The sequence below is a fragment of the Monodelphis domestica genome, chromosome 8 (genome assembly GCF_027887165.1).
Source record: "Monodelphis domestica isolate mMonDom1 chromosome 8, mMonDom1.pri, whole genome shotgun sequence".
NCBI classification, from domain to species: domain Eukaryota; kingdom Metazoa; phylum Chordata; class Mammalia; order Didelphimorphia; family Didelphidae; genus Monodelphis; species Monodelphis domestica.
Genome location: NC_077234.1, coordinates 209,653,732 through 209,674,610, shown reverse-complemented (window position 1 = coordinate 209,674,610; position 20,879 = coordinate 209,653,732). Strand labels below are relative to the sequence as shown.

At 35.6% G+C, this 20,879-nt stretch overlaps 1 protein-coding gene across 1 annotated transcript in view; it reads right to left on the bottom strand.

Annotated features, from left to right (window-relative positions):
- LOC100012142 (radial spoke head 1 homolog) overlaps positions 1 to 20,879 on the bottom strand; it is a 71,557-nt gene that overhangs the window by 49,055 nt on the left and 1,623 nt on the right. Inside the window, exons 2-3 of the mRNA XM_007501050.3 lie at positions 11,991 to 12,104; positions 11,573 to 11,678 (exon numbers count right to left, since the gene is read on the bottom strand). Coding sequence (XP_007501112.2) covers positions 11,573 to 11,678; positions 11,991 to 12,104 — 220 coding nt within the window. The remainder of the gene's footprint in view (positions 1 to 11,572; positions 11,679 to 11,990; positions 12,105 to 20,879) is intronic.

Genomic DNA, 20,879 nt, shown 5'->3' with positions numbered 1-20,879 from the left:
TTTGATTTGATTTATCTAAATTTGATAATGGTTGGTTCAAGTCTCCCACTAATATGGTTTTACTGTCTATTTCTTCCTTCAATTCTCCTAGTTTCTCCATTAGAAATTTGGGTGCTATATTATTTGGTGCATATATGTTGATTAGTGATATTTCCTCATTATCTAAAGTCCCTTTTAACAAAATATAATTATCTTCCCTATCCCTTTTGATCAGGTCTACTTTTGCTTTGGCTTTATCAGATACCATGATTGCCACTTCTGCCTTCTTTCTGTCAGCTGAGGCCCAGAAGGTCTTACTCCATCCTTTAATTCTGACCTTGTGGGTGTCTTCCTGCCTCATGTGTGTTTCTTGAAGACAACATATGGTAGGGTTTTGGATTCTAATCCATTCTGCTATTCATCTACGTTTTATGGGTGAGTTCATCCCATTCACGTTCAAACTTATGACTGTCACTTGTGGACTCCCTGGCATTTTGATATCCTTCCCTAATTCTAATCTTTCTTCTTCAGCTCTAACTTTTAGTCCAGTGATTTACTTTAAATCAGTCCCCCTTGTCCCCTCCCTTGATATGTTTCCCTTTCTAGTCCCTCCCTTTTTGTTCCCTCCCCCACCCCCTCTTCTTCCCTCCCTTTTTTGTTTTCCCTCTCCCCCTTGCCCCCCTTGGTTTTCCCTTCTCCCTTCCCTTGTTGGGTAAGATAGAATTCAAGATCCCAATGGATCTGGATGTTCTTCCCTCTCAGAGTTGATTTCCTGAGAGTAAGGTTTAAGTAAAAACTCTCTTCCTCTCCTTCTTATAGGAGTTTTCTTCCCCTCCCCTTCCCATGTGAATCTTTGTGTGAGAAAGATTATTCTATTTGGTCTTTCTTTTCCCCCTATTTACACATTACATTTTCCCCACATGTTAATATACATAGATTGATATAAATGTAGTCCTTATAGAAGAGAGTTTGAGTAAAAGAAGAAGATAACATTTTTTCCTTTTCCCTTTCCTTCATATTTACCTTTTCAGGTATTCCATGCTCTTGGTTTTTTCGATATTGAACTTTCCACAGAGCTCTGGTCTTTTCTTTGCAAAAACTTGGAAATCTTATATTTTGTTGAATGCCCATACTTTCCCTTGGAAGTATATAGTCAGTTTTGATGGATAGCTGATTCTTGGTTGAAGGCCCAGCCCTCTTGCCTTTCTGAAAATCATGTTCCATGCCTTACGGTCATTCAGAGTAGAACTTGCAAGGTCTTGTGTGACCCTGATTGGCATTCCTTTATATCTAAATTGTCTTTTTCTGGCTTCTTGTAAGATTTTCTCTTTTGCTTGAAAGCTTTGGAATTTGGCAATTACATTCCTGGGTGTTGTCTTTTGGGGATTTAGTGTAGAGGGTGTTCTGTGAACTCTTTCAGTGGCTGTATTGCCCTCTTGCTCTAAAATCTCTGGGCAATTTTCTTTGATTATATCTTGTATTACGATGTCGAATTTACTGTTTATTTCTGGCTTTTCTGGTAGTCCAATTATTCTTAAATTGTCTCTTCTCCCTCTATTTTCCACGTCTATGACCTTGTCAGTGAGATATTTTATGTTCTCTTTTAATCTCTTGGTCTTTTGGCTTTGCTTTATTAATTCTTGCTCGTTGTCTTCGAGTTGCCTAATTCTGACCGTTAAAGCCTGGTTTTCCTTTTCACTTTGGTCAAACTGGTTTAGTAGATGTGTGAATTTCTTTTGCATTATTTCCCACTTTTCCTCCCAGAAGGCTTCCATCTTTTTGATCCTTTCCAGTTCAGATTCTTCATGGGTTTGTGGAGAGTTTCAATTTCCTTTGGAAGGTTTCGGAGCATTTGCTTGTGTTTCCTCTTCTATCTCCTCTGTATTTTGTATTTTTGCTCCATAAAATGAGTCCAAAGTCGCCCCCTTCTTCTTGTTTTTCTTGGAATTTTGATGCTTTTGTGCTTCTGTGGAGTTTGCCATCTCTATCTGAGTGGGGAGGACTAGCTTTTCTTATCTCTGTCTGGTGTTCAGAGGTTTTAGCCCTAGGCAGATTGTCCATTCTATGCAATTGTTGTTCTGTCTTCCCGGGGAAGCCAGGAATTGCTGGTGTTTCCATGTTACTGCCCTCCTCAGTTCCCTCCCAATGCTTCTCCGTTGCCTTACTTCCACACTCTGAGCCTGGCTCGGCACTCTCCGCGAGGTGTTTTAATGCCTTTGCTGGCCAGAAGACCCAGCACTCTGAGGGGGGAGGGGCTACGGCTTTCCGGAGTTCAGCGGGCTCCTGATAGGATTAGCTTTCCCTGGGTTGAACTGAGTATGCCCTGAGGCAGGTACCTTCCATGAGACTCTGATGGAAGGATCCAGCCAGGGGGTTACAGGCTCCCACCATCTCTCTCTGTTTCCCTGCTGTCTGTGTTGGGTACCCCCTCGTCTGAGTAAGGCTGTTTTCAGGAAGTGGCCTTCAGAATAGCCGGCCCTAAGGCTCTGAGGTTCCCTCTGCTGCCTTGGACTCAGCTCTCTGGGTTGGGGGGGGAATGGGTCCTGGGAACTTCCTTCTGCCTACCCCTTAGGTCCGGGGGTTCTGGCTTTTGGGGGGCATACCTTTTTATCCAGGTCCAGGAGGAGGGTTCCCGGGATCTATGCTGTTGTTCGTTTTGAATTTCGGTGCCCTAGGAGGATATAGCTTGAGATCGATAAGGAAGGGTTTCTGGAGATCTGAACTTTAGCTTTCTCTAAGCCGCCATCTTGACTGGAAGTCTGGTGTGGTTCATTCTAAGATTCATAAACAGTTTTCAACCCAGGAACTGATTCCATCAAATGGATATTTCCAAAATTTCTCAGTGAACCCTACCGTGCATTAAAGGAGCTCAAGAAGGCCTTTAAGATATTTGGGCCCAATTTCCAGCATTCAGGTTTTCTCCTGTCTGAATTATTTAGCCCTCATGAACACTGGCAGTTTATTTAAAAAATAAAACAGAAAGGACAGTGCATTGACCAGTTGGCCCACTGAGGAAGAACGGGAGGATTTTGACTTTGCAAACCCTACCAGTCTGGCTTATCTAAGAAAGTGCAGAGAAGATCTTCTTCAAGCCATAAAATCATTTTTTCAAAGCCAAATGCTTGGGGAAATTTTGACAAGCTGACCCAAGAAAATACAGAACATTCTGCCAGCTATGTAGACAGATTATCAGAAATTGTAGAATCTATCATGGGAGTAGATCAAGATTCAGAGGAATTGGTAGCACATGTGAGGAGACGGTTCCTAAGGGGTTGCAATGCACACTTAAAAAACTTTTTTAGGAATTATTTTCCAAAGTATGACAACATTACCCTAACAGAGCTAAGAAATACTGCAACTTAGTTATGAGACAGTCAGAAAGAATAACAATCAGAAATGAAAGAATTAAAACAAAAATTGCTACATACAGAGGAATCCCTTAAGCAGAAGAAAATTGAGCAAATTAAAAATTTATAAACTATAAAAATCTATTCTAGACCCTCATACCAACAACATAGAGGTCAGAAAGAAACAAGGAAATGTTTCTTTTGTCACAAGTTTGGTCACTTGATCAAGGACTGTTATTTAAAAAAGAAAAATGAACTTATTAACAAAAATACACAAGGAAAAATTTATTATAGATCAAAAACAAATTCATGCTGCCAGCATTGCCAGTTAAAAACTGAATCAGAGGCTTCAGACCTTGATGCCATGAGATTAGCCATAAAGACAGGTGCAAAACCAAACTATGCAGCTATTGTGATGGAAGGTAGACAAAATTCATGAAGCCAGGAATTTAAGATACTTAGAAATAAATAAGAGGATGGCAGAAAGGAGTTGCAGGATGTGACAAGTAATGAGGGACTGGCAGGAGTGAAACATAAAAATATAAGGAAAAAAGAAAATATATGGGTGGAACATAAAAGTGAATTTATTGAGTCTGTGAGAAGTTATGATGACAAATCAAATCAAATCTTGAGTGAAAAGCAGAGACAAGTACATGAGTTAGATAAAGAGATTAAATATCTGAGAGCACAGATTTTGGAGATTCATACAGAAAGGGCATAGTAAACAGGCAAGAGAAAAGCAAAGAACAGATAAAAACATATTTAGAAATTTTTTTTCAGTGCAAATTGGATGCAGGGATTAAATTGAAGAGAAAGAGAATTCAGGAAAACTCACATAAACATGATCATAAGCTGTTGAAAGAACCAATGAAACAAAATTTCAATTCCCTGCAACATAATGACCAAATGAAAGTGCAGACTGAGGTTACTATAGGAGATACATTTACAGGAGCTATAAATAAGATGCATAAACTCAAAGACAAAGATAAAAGCCCACTTGGACCTATTAAAACCTCAAAAAGTTATATGCTACAGAATTCCATAAAAAAAATCTAACTTGAACCCAGAAGCTGAAATTTGTCATTCTACACAAAATAAATTGGAAATTTCAAATCTAATAGAAAATGGAGCTGAAAATACAGTTGATATTGATAATCATATTCATAGTATTGGAAGTGTAACAGTAGTTAGATTTGAAAATACAGATAGACTGGAGGGCACAACAACTGCCATGATAGCCAAGGGTTCAAGAAACTCCCATGAAACCAACATTCTAAAGGGAGGGGGGAGGTCTGGCCAGGTCAAACTATATGAACTTACAGATAGCTATGGTTTCAATTCATATTCCAGTGAAGGAGATAACAAGATAAACTCTAATATAAATGAAGATCAATCAGGAAATTACTTAAACCAAGAATATTTAACTGGTCCAACCATACAAATGGCAGAGGATGACAGTACAGTACAAAGTGATACATTAGCTATTAATGCAATATCTACACAAAGACCAGAACCATATGTATGGATTAAGGTGGGGAAGAAACAATACAAAGCTCTCATAGATACTGTGCTTCAAAATCAGTCCTAAAGACATTTCTAGGAGATACCACTATGGGGGTATGGCTTCAGTGGTGGGAGCTATGGGAGAAATACAAGAGGTCCCAGAGCTCAAAAGCACAATGGTTAAGCTAGGTCCTCTCACTATTGATGATACATTCCTACTGATTCCTGGATGTCCAGATAACCTTTTAGACTTTTTATGTAAGATTGGGGCAACCCTGCAATGTGAACGTTCTGGAAGTATATACCTACATTTACCCAAGCAATCTTTAAGCCATTACCTATTGCTATATCTGGAGCAATTGGAGGAAAAACCTGAACAAATTCAAAGTTTAACATCATTGTATGAGATACCAGATGACATTCCACAAGGGGTTTTTGCTAAATATCAGAATGTATAACAAAATCAGTTGCACCAGTAAAGATAGAAGTCAGGGATGGTGTACCTCCTAAGATTCCTCAATACAAATTAAGCAGAGAAACCATAGAAGGCATACTACCAATTATAAACAGCTTACTGGAACAAGGCATTTTAAGACCTACAGTATCTGAATTCAATAATCCAATTTTAGGTATTAAGAAAAACAAGTTGAATGCAGACGGGACACAGTGCTGGAGATTTGAACAGGATCTTAGGGCGGTAAAAAACTTTATAAAGAACACATACACTGTGACACCTTCACCAAATGATATTATCACACAGATATCACCAGATGCCTGGTAATACACAGTGATAGATCTAAGCAATGCATATTTCACCATACCATTGCACCCTGACTCTAAAAACATTTTTGCTTTCCAATGTAAAGATTAAAATTTAGGGGAAACTGAGGAAACTGAGGCAGGTAGAAATTAGTTTCTCTCTGCAAGGAGTATTATATTTTTTAGAGGTTTATTAAAAGTTAAGGATTAAAGAAAATACAGGATAAGAAAAACATGCCTAGGCCAGAGAGGCCTAGACAAGACCTCACCTACATTATGGAAAGAGCCAAGTCTGCTCCAAAATGGAAGTTCAAAAGAGAGAGCTCAAAAACCTTGGCAATCAGGTTAAATACCTTCTCGATCTCGGCCCATGTGAGAATTCAAAGCATTCTGGGGAAGTGGAGCAAGGACTTCTGGGGATCAAAGTCCAGAGTTTGAGTCTATTTTTTACACCAATGGGATCAAAATCAGCTCTGTTATACTAGGCTGGTCCAAGGATGTTGTGAGTCAGCCTCTATATTTTGCCAACTACTTCAAAGAGATCTAGCCAACAACTTTCAAGCACAGCAAGCTGGTATACTATGTAGATGATTTATTGTTTGCATCACCTGATCCAAGATTAAAAAAAGACGACTAATAGAGCTTTATAAGAGAGGACACAAGGTCTCTAAGAAGAAAATTCAGTGGGTAATGTGAATCTTAAAACTGCTCAGATTCTACTTCAGAAGATTTGGTTAAGCTATTCCTCATTTTAAACAATGGAGGTACTTGATCAGGAATGTATTGAGAACTTTAAAAATTACTCCACCCTGCTCAAGCAGTGCCTTAGGGTAAGATAAAGTTGTAAACTCCTGACTGAACAATGAAAAGTTCCTAACTCATACTTATAGTGAAGCTAAAAACTTAAGCTAGATGGTTTATTTTTAGATCTAATACAAAAAGATGATAAGTACCTATAAAGGTTAAATTAATCACTAAAAGGTCAAGCAACTTACAAAAGGCAAACTTAACAAAAGAGGTGTGAAGTTTTAGGCTAACTAGAGAAGGTGAGAACCAAAGAACGGTGATAACAAAAGATGTGAACTAAGAATGATCAGTCCTGGGGAAAACATCTACTGTGATTGGTAGATGTGAAAATTTAGGGGAGGTGACACAAGAGAAAATTTTCTTTAAAAGGAAGGAGCTCGAGGTGGAATGTTTTAGTTGGAGTTTGGAGTTAGTTGGAGGAGCTGGGTCTCTGAAACTCAGTTCAGGAGTTGAGGATTTCAGTGAAGGACTGGAGTTTTGCTTGGGACAAATCTTGTGGTGAGTGGATAAAAGACTGACTAGTCTCTCTTAGAGCTCAGGCCTAGGCCATTTGGCCTAGGCCCTTCCTACTATTTCCTCTTACTCTGTCTCTCTCTCTCTCCCCTTAATTTCCTTCATTTGTATTAATTAAAATCTCCATAAAACCAGTTGACTTGGGTATTTTCATATTTGGGAATTTTTCCCATGGCAACGACTTATTTTTTATTTAAATCAAGACACTAAAAATTATCTTCACAATTTTGGCAATTTAAAGTCTTGAAACCCACATTTTTCACAATCACAGTACTCCCAAAATTTGAATATCTTGGATTTATTGGACTAATGCGTTTCCTGGTGTTAATGCTCCAACACCTCTAAAGAAATAGAAGAAGTAATGTTCGCAAAAAGTTCCTCTAATAAAAGTCTCATTTCCAATAAATCTGAGGAATTGATTTGAATTTGTAAGAATAAGAGCTCTTCTCCAATAGATAAATTGTAAAGGGATATGAACAGGCAGTTTTGAAAGAAGAAAAATCCAAACTATCCACCATTACATGAAAAAATTCTAAATTACTAATTATTAAAGAAATGCAAATTCAAAGGACTGCAAGGTTCTGTTTCCTATCTCTCAGAATGATAAGGCTATGGGAAAATAGGAATAAGAGTACAGAGTTGATGGAACTGTGAATTGATTTAGCCACTCTAGAAAGCAAAGAGGAACCATGTCCAAAAAGTTACTAAACGATGCCTGAATTTTGCCCAGTTGTATCACTATTATGCCTATGTCCCAAAGAAATTAAGGAAAGAGGAAAAGGATCTAGATGTATCAAAATATTTATGGCAGCTTTTTATGTGGTAGTCAAATATTGGAATCTAAAAGCATATATTCTTATGTGTAATGGCTAAAGAATATGGTATATGTAATAAATGGTGGACAATTTTTAAGCAGTAAGAAATGATGAAATGAGCAATTCAGGGGACACTAGGAAGATCTTTATTAATGGATGCAGAGCCAGGTGAGCAGATCTATTGAGACAATTACATATTGAAAAAATTATTGAAACAGTTTAGAAAAAAACAACTCTGAAATATTTTAGAACTCTGATTAACACTATGATAAACCAAAATTTAAAAAGAATGAAGATGAAAGATGGCATTCATTCCTGATAAAGGTAAGAAACTTGAAAAAAATTGTAAATTTTATTAATAGAATTTATTTTAAGCTATCTCAGCCTCTTCCTCCCCTTCCTTTACTTCCTTTAATAGGAGGTATCATCTGGCAAACAGATATATATATATAAAATTATAGATAGATAGATAGATAGATAGATGATAGATAGATAGATAAGGAACTTAAAATGCTAAGACATTTTCAGATACTGTTCACAGGGGAATTTGTTTTGATAGGATATACAGCTACATAATGTGTAATAAGCCTGGAAATGAAGTTTGGATCTAGTGTGTAAAGAGCTTAAAAAGCAAAGGGTGGAAATTATATTTGATCAGGAGCATTGGGAAGCCACTGAAGCATCTTGAGTACAGGAGAGCCATGCTTTGGGAATATTCTTTTGGGAAGCTGTATGGCATCCAGAAGAATGCATTGAAAAGGAAGGAGACCTGAAGAATGGAAACCAAGAAAGCTATTGGAATAGTTGGAATAGTTTGGGCAAGTAGAGAGAAGAGGATACATATCAGAGCTGTGATTGTCTTATTTTCCTTCATATTGGTATATGAAGGAAAATAAGACAATCAAGGATTATCCCCAGGTTGCAAGCCTGAATGTCTAGAAGGATGGTGATGCCCTCAAAAAAAAAAAAAGAAATTAGGGCAAGGGGTGGATTTAGAGTTAAAGATAATGGGTTATCTTTTGCATGCATTGAATAGAAAAATATTATAATTATGACCTTCCATGGTCTTTGACATTTCTTCTTTACCAGCAAGTTCTCTGCTGCTCAAAATTAGATTTAGAATGTTTATACTTTCTCTACTTTAGAACATACTCATTAGATTGTTAGCTCCTCTAGGGCAGGGTCTATGTTTTACCTTTATTTCTATCCCCATTCTTTGGCATGATGCCAAGACAGTGCCTAAAAATACTTATTATCTTTTAATGATAAGGGGAAAATTATCAATAAGATAAGGAAAATAAGGAAAGAAGGAAAGAATTTACCAGATTCTTTTCTCTTAGGTGAAAGAAAGATCCAGCATAAAAACTTTCTAAAGACCCTCATCAAAACTATATTCTACCTTAGCACCAGCTTTTGATATGCATTAGGAACTCATTCGTTTCTTTTAACTTGTTTAGAATCATCATAAAACACCTCATAGATTATGTCAGTCACATGCCCCAAATCTTTCAATTATTTCTCACTATTACTTGATGATGTCTCATACTCCTTAGGCTGGTATTCAAGGGTACAATCTAACCCCAATAGAAATTTTTAGGGGTTTTTTCTCCCATTATTTCTTAACATGACCATTCTGCTTTAGTCAGATGTTTCTCTTTCTTTATTTCTCTTTTGTCTTTCTCTTGCTTCCTTCCTTTCTTTCCCTCCCTCCCTCCCTCTCTCTCTCTCTCTCTCTCTCTCTCTCTCTCTCTCTCTCTCTCTCTCTTTCTTCTTTCTTTCTTTCTTTCTTTCTTTCTTTCTTTCTTTCTTTCTTTCTTTCTTTCTTTCTTTCTTTCTTTCTTTCTTTCTTTCTTTCTTTCTTTCTTTCTTTCTTTCTTTCTTTCTTTCTTTCTTTCTTTCTTTCCTTTCTTCCCTCCCTCCCTCCTTCCTTCCTTCCTTCCTTCCTTCCTTCCTTCCTTCCTTCCTTCCTTCCTTCCTTCCTTCCTTCCTTCCTTCCTTCCTTCCTTCTTTCCCTCCCTTTCTTTGTCTCTATCTCTGCCTCTATTTATGTCTCTCTCTTGCTAACCCTTGAATCAATATTATATGTTGGTTCCAAGGCAGAAGAGTGATAAGGGCTGAGCAATGGGGATTAAGTGACTTGTCTAAGGTCATACAGCTAGGAAGTATTTGAACCCAGTACCCACCATTTCTAGCAGCTACCTAGATGCCCCCTATTATTAATTACTTTCTAGTATCTTCAGATAATCCTTTGCTTATGTCAATCCCATTAATCATTCTCCAGTTAATATTCCAAACTCAGGTCTTTCTCTTTATTTCTCTATAAATTGTTTTCTGAACATACCAGTCAAAATGAATTTTTAAAGTAATGATTTTTTTTGTCATTTATTACAATGGCCCTTACATTACTAGCTCTCTTTTTAAAAAAAAAATCTATAGGTTCTGTCTTACTGGCCAGATTGCAAAGTCCTTTAAGGAAAGGATTACATTTTTATTTATCTAGTGTCTCCCACAGTGGATAGTATAATGCCTTCCCCATAGCATGTACTCAATAAATTGGCTATTGACCAACTGTGAATCTTAAAACTACTCAGACTCTACTTTAGAAGATTTGATTAAGCTATTCCCCATTTTTAACAATGGAGGTACTTGATCAGGAGGTACTTGATCATTGAGAACTTTTAAAATTACTCCACCCTACTCAGACAGTGCCTTAGGGGAAGATAAATTCATAAACTCCTGATTGAACAATGAAAGTCCCTAACTCATACTTATAGTAAAGCTAGAACCTTAAGCTAAGTCTACTTTTAGATCTTATACAAAAGGGTGCTAAGTACCTATAAAGGTTAAATTAGTACCTAAAAGGTCAAGCAACTTACAAAAGGCAAGCTTAACAAAGAGGTGTGAAGTACTCAGAGGATTTAATCTAACCAGAGAAGGTGAGAACCAAAGAAGATGAGAACTAAGAATGGGCAGTCCTGGGGAAAAGTGTCTACTGTGATTGGTAGACGTGAAAATTTAGGGGAGGTGACATAAGAGAAAATTTCTTTAAAAAGGAAGGAGTACAGGGGCAGCTGGGTAGCTCATTGGATTGAGAACCAGGCCTAGAGACGGGAAGTCCTAGGTTCAAATCTGACCTCAGCCACTTCCTAGCTGTGTGACCCTGGACAAGTCACTTGACCCCCATTGCCTAGCCCTTACCACTCTTCTGCCTTGGAGCCAATACACAGTATTGACTCCAAGACAGAAGGTAAGGGTTTAAAAAAAAAAAAGGAAGGGGTAAAATGTAATTGAAGGGGTTGGAGTTTGGAGTTGAAGTGAGGACATTTTGAATGGAGTTTGCAATTGAATTCAGTGTGGAGTTAGACTCTGAATCAGTTCAGGAGATTCAGTGGAGGACTAGAGCTTGCTTGAAGACCATTTTGTGGTGAGTGATAAAGACTGACTGGTTCTCCCTTAGGCTCAGGCCTAGGCCATTTTGACCTAGGCCCTTTTCTATTGCTTGGCTATTCTTCCCTCTCTCTCTCTCCTTCCCTTAATTCCTTAATCTATATTAATTAAAATCTCCATAAATCCCAGATGACTTGGGTATTTTCATATTTTGGGAATTTCCCATGGTGACCATTTAATTTAGATTTTAAGTCAAAACAATAAAAATTACTCTTTACAGTTTTGGTCAAAATCCTTTACAGTTTTTGGCATTTACAGTTTTTATCTTAACACAACTGAACCAAAGAATCTGGTGCTTCCCTCATGTACTTACATATTCAGAGATAAGCTCAGTTATCAAAAGAAAAACTAAACCAATTTTCTTATATTGTAACAGTAATGTTTAACTTAAGACATATTTACCTTCATATTTAGATCCATCTGCATAGAAAAAGGTGCCTTGACCATGTTTTTTATTTTCTTTGTATTGTCCAATGTACCGAGAACCATTCTTAAATGTGTAGGTCCCCTGAAACACATTTTTTTTTTGGTGACTTTTAGGTTAAAATATGCTCTAAAAAATTCTAGATGCAGTTTTTCTCTGAAAAGAGAAATTCACCCCTACAAATTTCTTCTTCTTTTTAAAGTAAAACTTTCTGTCTAGAATCAGTACTCAATATTGGTTCCAAGGCAGAAGAGTGATAAGATCTATGCAAAGGCAGTTAAATGACTTGGCTAGGAAATATCTGAGGACACATTTGAACCCAGGACTTTCCATCTGTAGGCCTGGTTCTCAATCCACTGAGCCACCTAGCTACACCCCCTACACTTTTATTCTTACCTGACCATGCCTTTTACCATTTTTGTATTGTCCTTCATATACATCTCCATTGGGCAACAGTGCTTTCCCATGTCCATGACGTTCACCTGCCTCATTACGTTCTCCTTCATATTCCTAAAGAAATGAGATAATTGAAGTGAACTGATTTATTAAACACATAAGTCAGTAAAAATTAAATTATTAAGAGGAATTTAAAAAATATTGAACATATGAAGTATTAGAAGAGCTGAATTTATGAGTAAATGGAAGAAGTAGTTTATTTTGTATAATTTCAGGGACTCTGAGAAGGCTTTCCTATCCACAAAATATGTTTTCCACATGCTGATTGATGTCTGAAATTCCTTCACCTTTATTTTTTATTTTTATTTAATTTCCCCACCCATAACCAGACTTATTCTGTTTTTTTCAGAGTGTGATTTTTCTTATTTATTTAATTCCCATATATCTCACCTCTCCCTTCCCTCCCTGAATCATCAAAGGCATCAACTATACAAAAAAAAAAGTATATATAAATTATGCCTTTTGTGTGTCTATTTATCAGTTCTTTCTCTATATTAGACATTCACAAGTTATTTTTCAAATATTAATTCTGTAGCTGTATATAATATTCTCTTGGTTCTACTTGTTTCACTCTTCATTATTTCTTGTAGGTCTTTCCAAGTTTTTTTTTTTAACTCTTACCTTATATCTTAGAATTAATTTTAATTATTGGTTCCAAGGCAGAACAGTGATAAGGGCTAGGAAATTGATGTTTGATGACTTGTCCAGGGACCCAGAGCTAAGAGGTGACTTGAGGCCAGATTTGAACCTAGTCTCTAAGCTTTCAATCCACTGAACCACCTAGCTGCCCCTTCAAGATTAAAAAATATATATATATTGATTTAATTATGTTGATAGTTTCCTTATATTAAGCCACTCCCACATTCCTGGTATTTGTTCTTTGTGATATATTGTTGTAATCTCCTTCCTACTATTTTATTTAGGATTTTTTTACATGCATATTCATTAATGAAATTGGTCTTTAATTTTTTTCTCTGTTTTTCCTTTTCCTAGTTCAGGTATCAGCACCATATTTGTTTCATATAAGAAGTTTGGTAGGATTCCTTCTTTATCTATTATTTCAAATAATTTATTTAATATTGGAATTAGTTGATCTTTAAATGTTTTTTGAAATTCACTTGCAAATCCATCAGGTCCTGATGTTTTTTTCTTAGTAAGTTCATATATGGTCTGTTTAATGTCTTTTTTAAAAATAGATTTATTTAGATATTGTATTTGTTGATTTTTTCATAACATCAACATCTAGTCTTTTTTTATTAATTCAGTGGTTTTCATATATTCAATTTTATTGCTTACCTTTGAATTTTAGGATTTCCAATTTGGTGTTTAGTTGGCAATTTAAAATTTGTCCCCCCCCCCCCCCCCCCCGCTCCAGTTTTTTAAATTGCATTGCTAAGTAGTTGATCAGTTCTTTATTTTATTGATATAAGCATTTATAATATGATATGATATATGATATGATATGATATGATATGATATAATATAATATAATATAATATAATATAATATAATATAATATAATATAATATAATATAAATTTTCCTGTAATTACTGCTTTAGCTGTATCCCACAGGTTTTGGCATGTTGTCTCATTATTACTCTCTTTAATAATTTTATTTATTGTTTCCATGATTTGTTCTCTAACTCTCATTATTTAAAATTATTTTTATTTTGTTTTCATGTTCTCTGATTACATATATTTGTTGTATTATAGTCTAAAAAGAATGCATTTAACATTTATGCATTCTTGCTTTTCTGCATTTAACTACAAGCCTTTTGTGCCCTAATGTATGGCCAATTTTTGTAAAGGTATCATGTACTGCTAAGAAAGTATGCTCTTTTCTATCCCCATTCAATTTTCTACAGATAAGTGTTTTATTTAGCTTATCTAAGATTCTATTCATCTCCTTTACTTGTTTCTTATTCATTTTTGGTTAGATTATCTAGTTTGGAGAGGAGTAGGTTGAAGATCCCCACTATTATTGCTTTGTTATCTATTTCTACTTGGACTTCATTTAGCTTTTCCTTTCAAAATTTGTACTCTATAACATTTGTTGCATATAGATTTGCAGATTAGCACTTTCTCTGTAAGCTCATTCTCAGGTATTTGTATTTTTATTTAATAAAAAAGCCCTCACCTTCTGTCTTGGAGCCAATACTGTGTAGAGGCAGAAGAGGGGTAGGGACTAGGCAATGGGGGTTAAATGACTTGCTGAAGATCACATAGCTAGGAAGTGTCTGAGACCAGATTTGAACCTAAGACCTCCCATCTCTAGGCCTGTCTCTCAATCCACTGAGCCACCCAGCTGCTCCCTTCCATGAGGCTTTAAGAAACAATTAAACAAAAACAAAAGAATAAAAACATAACAGAAAGTATGAAATTTCTCATTGGAAAACACTGACTTGGGAATTAGACTGCAAAGAAATAATTTATGAATTACTGAACTGCTTGAAAACCAAGAGCAAAAAAAAGAACCTAGACATAATATTAAGAGAAATTATCAAGGAAAACTGTCCCAAAATCTAAACTCACAGGGTAAAGTGGAAATTGAAAGAATTTACTAATCACCCCCAAAATATATCCTAAAAGGAAAAAGCCCAGAAATATTGTAGCCAAATTTGAGAGATCACAGATCAGAAAGCAACCAGAGCTGCTAGAAAGAAATAATTCAAATATCATGGAGCTGTTGGATTTCACAGGATTTAGCAGCTTCGACTTTAAAACATTACAGGGATTGGGGGGCAGCTAGGTAGCTTAGTGAATTGAGAGTCAGGCCCAGAGATGAGAGGTCCTGGGTTCAAATCTGCCCTCAGACACTTCCTAGCTGTGTGACCCTGGGCAAGTCACTTAACCCCCATTGCCTAGCCCTTACCACTCTTCTGCCTTGGAACTAATACTCAGTATTGATTCCAAGATGGACGGCAAGGGTTAAAAAAAAAAAAGATTACAGGGCTTGGAATATGATATTTCAGAAGGCAAATCAACTAAGATCACAAACTGGTATCAGCTGTCCAGTTGTCTCAGCATAATACTTCAAGGGGAAAAAAAGGGATATTTAATGTCATTGAGAACTTCCAAGAATTCCTAATGAAAAGACCAGACCTTCATAGAAAATTTGACATTCAAAAAGAAGACTCAGGAGAAACATAAGAAGGTAAATGGAAAAGAGAAAATGTAAGGATTCAATAAACTGTTTAACTATGTATATTCTTATATAGAAGATTATACTTATAGCTCCTATGATCATATTGATATTAGGACAATTAGGAAGAATATTCATAGATAGAGGATATAAATGTGAATTTCCTGTAATGGGAAGATATATTAAAAAAAAAAACTAAGGGAGGAGAAAGAAGACTGCCCTGGGAGAAGAGGGAAGGGAGAAATAAAACAGGATGACTTATATCACATAAAAGACACTCAAAAGAATTATTACAGAAAAGGGGAAGATAGAGGGAAGAGGTGGCAGGCAATATGTGAACCTTACTCTCATCAGATTTGGCTCAATGAGGAAATAATGTACATATTCCATTAGATACAGAAATATATTTTACCCTAAAGGGAAGTAAAAAGGGATGGGGAAAAGTAAGAGAGGGGGCCTATAGAAGGGAAGATGGAAGGGGGAGATGATAAACAGAAGTTCATCAACTTAGAAAAGGGACAAGCTAAAAGACAGAAGAATAAACAGATGGAAGGCAAGATGGAAGGAAATGCACAGTTAATTATCATAACTATGAATGAAATGAAATCACTCATAAAACAGAAGCTAGTGACAGAATGGATTAAAACCATACTCCTACAATATTCTATTTGCAAGAAACACATTTGAAGCACAGAGTCATACACAGAGTAAAGATAAAAGGGTGGAGTAGTATCTATTGTGCTTCAGCTGAAGTAAAAAAAAAGTAGGGGTAGCAATCATGATCTTAGACAAAACTATAGTAAAAATATATCTACTTAAAAGAGATAAAGAAGGAATCTATACCTTGCTAAAAGGTACCATAGACAATGATGTAATATCAATACTAAACATATATCATTCAACACTTTAAGAAGTTAAATTATAGGAGGAAACAGATAGTAAAATACTTGTGGGGGACCTCAGCTTTACCCTTTCAGAATTAAATAAATCTATCCAAAAAATAAACAAGAAGCAGCTAAGTAGGTGAGTAGAATTTTAGAAAAGTTAAATATGATAGACCTTTGGGGAAAGTTAAATGGAATAGAAAAGAATACTTTTTTCCAGCAATGCCTGGCACCTACACAAAAATTGACCATATATTAGGACATAAAAACCTCACAATTAAATGAAGAAATATCGAATGCATTCTTTTCTCATTATAATGCAATAAAATGAAATTCAATAAAGTTCTATGGAAAAAGAGATTAAGAATAAATTGGAAACTCAGTAATGTAATCCTAAAGAAAAAGTGGGCAAAAGAAAATTCATAGAATCAATTAATATTTTATTAAGGAAAAATGACAACAATGAGACAACATGCCAAAACTTATGAGATACAGATAAAGCAACACATAGGGGAAAATATGTATCTCTAATTGCTTATATCAATAAAATAGACCAAGAATAGATTAATGAATTGAGCATGCAACTAAAAAACCTAGAAACAGAACAAATTACAAATCTCCAATTAAATACTAAATTGAAAATCAAAGGTAAGATGAACAAAATTAAAAGCAAGAAAACAATTGAACTAACAAAATTAGAGGCTGGTTTTATGGGGGAAAAACCTCAATAAAATAGATAAACCATTCATTAGTTTGATTTAAAAAAGGAAATAAGAATACCAAATTACCAGTATTAAAAATGAAAACAGTGACTGCACCACCAATGAAGAGAAATTAAAGCAATTATTAGGAATTATTTTACTCAACTCTATGCCAACAGATTAACAAAAGAGGATATAGAATACTTAAGTATCTCATATCAAATAAAAGACATTGAAGAAACCCTCAATGAACTCCCTATGAAAAAATTCCCAGGACCAGATAGATTCACAAGTAAATTCTATCAAACATTTAAAGAATAACTAATCTCAAAACCATATAAATTATATGAGGAAATGTTATTGCATGTAATTTGGAAAAAAATATATTATATAAAAAAGAGAAAAGAAAGTTGGCTGATAGAATGAACAAATAGAGAATTCCACTATATTGATTATATTTCCACTATTATGATTACAAGGATACTCAAGATACAAACCCAGAAAATGACTCCAAAACATTTATGAGGAAAGCGTCCTAGAAAAATATAACCTGAGCACCAATTCAACTAGAATTCCTTAATAAGGTGAAACAAAAGTTTAAAAAAGAGAGATTTAAAAATATTTTAATAGATTAAATTAGGGAGTGCTAGAGAGAAAAAATGAAAAAGAAATGAAAGTTATAGAAGAATTGGAAATGGAATGGAATCATGGCATGAGAAAAACAAAACTTTGTCCAAGAAACAAGATCCATGAAAATTAAAATTGACCAAATAGAAGCCAATGATTCTGAGAAAATAAGAAACATTAAAACACAAGACTGAAGAATGAAGGGAAAAAAGTAAGGTTTTTCTCAACAAAAACAACTGACCTGGAAAATAAATAAAAAGAACAAATGTAAAATCATTAGACTGCCTAAATGCTATGACTTAGACATTAAATCTTAAAAGAAAACTATGCATATTCCTTAGAATCAGAAAGTATAATGGAAATAGGTAGGACCTATCTTTAATATCCTGAAACCCCAAAAAAGGAAAATTCCTAGGACCATTATAGCCAAAATCTAAAGGTAAAAAAAAAATACTACAAACTGACAAAAAGAAAAAAAATCAAGTACCAAAGAGCTACAATAAGAATCATAGAATTTAATAGCCACCACAATGAAAAAACAGACATCAGGAACTACAATAATCCATAAGTCAATGGATATATTGATTTACAACCAATCATAATTTAGCCAACAAAAGTGAGTATAATCTTTCTGGGGTAAAATGGATCTTCGGTGAAAAAGAAGATTTCTAAGCATTTTTGATGAAACAATCAGAACTGCATAGAAACATAAAAGTTAAAACGTAGTGTTTAAGAGAAAGATAAAAAAGGTAAACATCAATGAATAATGTTAAAGGACATAATGAGGATAAACTGCTTATATTCTGAGACAGGGATATGACACATGTGAATATTCCCTCTGAACTCCATCATTATCTGGGATCATAATCATAGAATCTAAATAGACAGAAGCCTGGTAGTGGTTTGGTTAGTTCCATCTAAAATTCCACCTTCTACAAGGAACTTTTCTTTACTCCTCTTAATGCCCCTTCTGTTGATAATCTCCATTCATCAGTTTATAAATAGCTGTTTGCATATTGTCTCCTCTACTAAACAATCCTTGAGAGGAACTAGCCTTTCTTTTTAACCAGTGCTTAACACAATGCCAGGCACCTAGTTAGCAATTAATTTTTTTTAAACCCTTATCTTCCATCTTAGAATCAATACCAGGCATTGGTTCCAAGGCAGAAGAGGGGTAAGGGCTAGGCAATGGGGGTTAGGTGACTTGTCCAGGGTCACACAGCTGGGAAGTGTCTGAGGCCTGATTTGAACCCAGTACCTCACATCTCTGGGCCTGGCTCTCAATCTACTGAGCTACCCAGCTGCCCAGCTGCCCCCCTAGTTAGCAATTAATAAATCTTGTTAAATAACTACATTAAGTCCTCTTGCATGGTCTCTGTCGTAGAATAAAAGCAATAAGGCAGGCACAAATAACTTCTATACAAAATGATAGTTCACATTCACATAGTGCTTTAATTTTGGGCATAAATGGTGAGAGACTAGTTCTTCTTTTATAAATGAGGAAAATAAGACTTGTCTTCTGTGTCCACATCCAATATTCTTTCAACCTTATGAGAGTGCCTAAAATATAACATGGTTGTCATCAGGAAAGTACTTTTAAAATCTTAAATTGCTATTAAAACACAAATTATTTTTTAAATAATGAAGGAATAGACAAAATACTATGAGAATTCTGAGAAGTAAGCAATGGCCTCTGGCAGAGGGAGAGCTCCACAGAAGACTGCAATTGATCTGGTTCTTGAAGGACAGGGAATGTTGGAAAGAACATTCTTAATCTAGATTGTTGGGAACAAAGGCATTGAAGTAGTAGGAAATGTTCTTGGTAAAGAGGGCAAATCCAGTTTGCTTCCAACATAATTTGGAAGGGGAGGAGTGTGAAACAGTGGTCTCATTTGGGATTCAGGAAATGTGGAATTAAACTCAGCTTCCACACTTCTTAGCTTTGTGAATTGAACTAAAAAATCAGTGAAGTACCTACAATGTGTCATTCAACAGTGCTAAACACTGGATCAGATGGAACAAATCACTTAACCTTTAATATCAGTTTTTGTTGTTCAATTGTTTTTGTCATGTCTGACTCTATACTTGATTTGAGGTTTTCTGGGCAAAGATACTGGAGTGGTTTGCCATTTCCTTTTCCAATTAATTTTATAGGTGAGGAAACTGAGGCAAACAGGGTTTTCTCATCTCTAAAATACCACTATATTGGATTGTTTTAAAGAGAGCACTTTATAAGTTTGAAATCACTTTAAAAAAAGAAATAAAGATATTACCGGAAATATGTAATGGAAGACTTTGGATGAGAAATTTGGCTTTTACAGTGTAAACAATGGGGAGTCAAAGAAAGTTTCTCAAGAAGGAATGGCATGATCAGTATCTGGAAGTTGAATCTGACAGTGGTATACAGCCTTTCTCTGGAGCTTTGTTTGAGAGTAGGCGAACAATGAGAAATAAGGAAGAGGAGAAAGATGAGTATTTTAAAAGGTAATCCTTAGAAGGAACAGGAAGGAAGGATTGAAAGAAAGTTGGGAAAAGATAAGAGGACAAAATGAGTGGGTGGGTAATCACCATCCTTTTAGAGAAATCAAAAGTCAAGGATGGTTCCAAAGATTGGATCTTGTTCATGAGACCATTCTTCAGTCACAGAATTCTCTGCCACTTGTTTCTATAGCAGTTGTGGACTTGGTCACAGTCTAGTACTTCTCTTGGGATTTTAGTTGAGGTAGATGGAGAGGAAAGGGAAAGGGTTGAAAATGTGTATCTTATAAAAAAATTCAGAAAAATACCTTTCCCACCCTTTGACTCTTCCCCAACTTCTAGTTTATCACTTCCCAGAATCCCCCCTAAAGAAATCTGAGTAGGGTATAAGACAAAAGCACTGACCCAGGGGAAGTCAACAAGAGTCTCCAAAGTTCAAAGCATTGTGTGGAACTAGGAAAGGAAAGCAAATAAGCAAAAATAGTGTCTGCCTTTCAAGGAGTTTATGGGTATAAAAATTTAGATAAGGCAATACAAGATAAGGAAAGGTGTGGGGGGGAGTACCAAGAACAGGAGAGATCAGAAGAGACTTCCCATTGAGGTGACACCTAAATCAAATCTGGAAAGAAGCTTAAAATTATAAAAAGGAGATAAAAAGAGGTTAGGAAGGAGGCTGTTCTAGGCTTTGAGGACAGTGCAAAGACACAATAAGAGATACTTTGCTGAAAAAAATTCAAGAAACAATGAGCAAGCCATTTTGTCTGGAAAGGAGAATTCATGTCTGGAAAAGTAGGCTAGAACCAGATAGTGAAAAGCTTTAAATGCTAGGAGGACCTTTTTTTTTTTTTTTAAGCTCCTACCTTCCATCTTAGAATCAATATGTATTGGTTTCAAGACGCAAGGGCTAGGCAGTAGGGGTTATGTGACTTGTCCAATGTCACACAGCTACATAGCTAGGAAGTGTCTGAAGCCAGATTTGACCCCAGGACCTCTCTC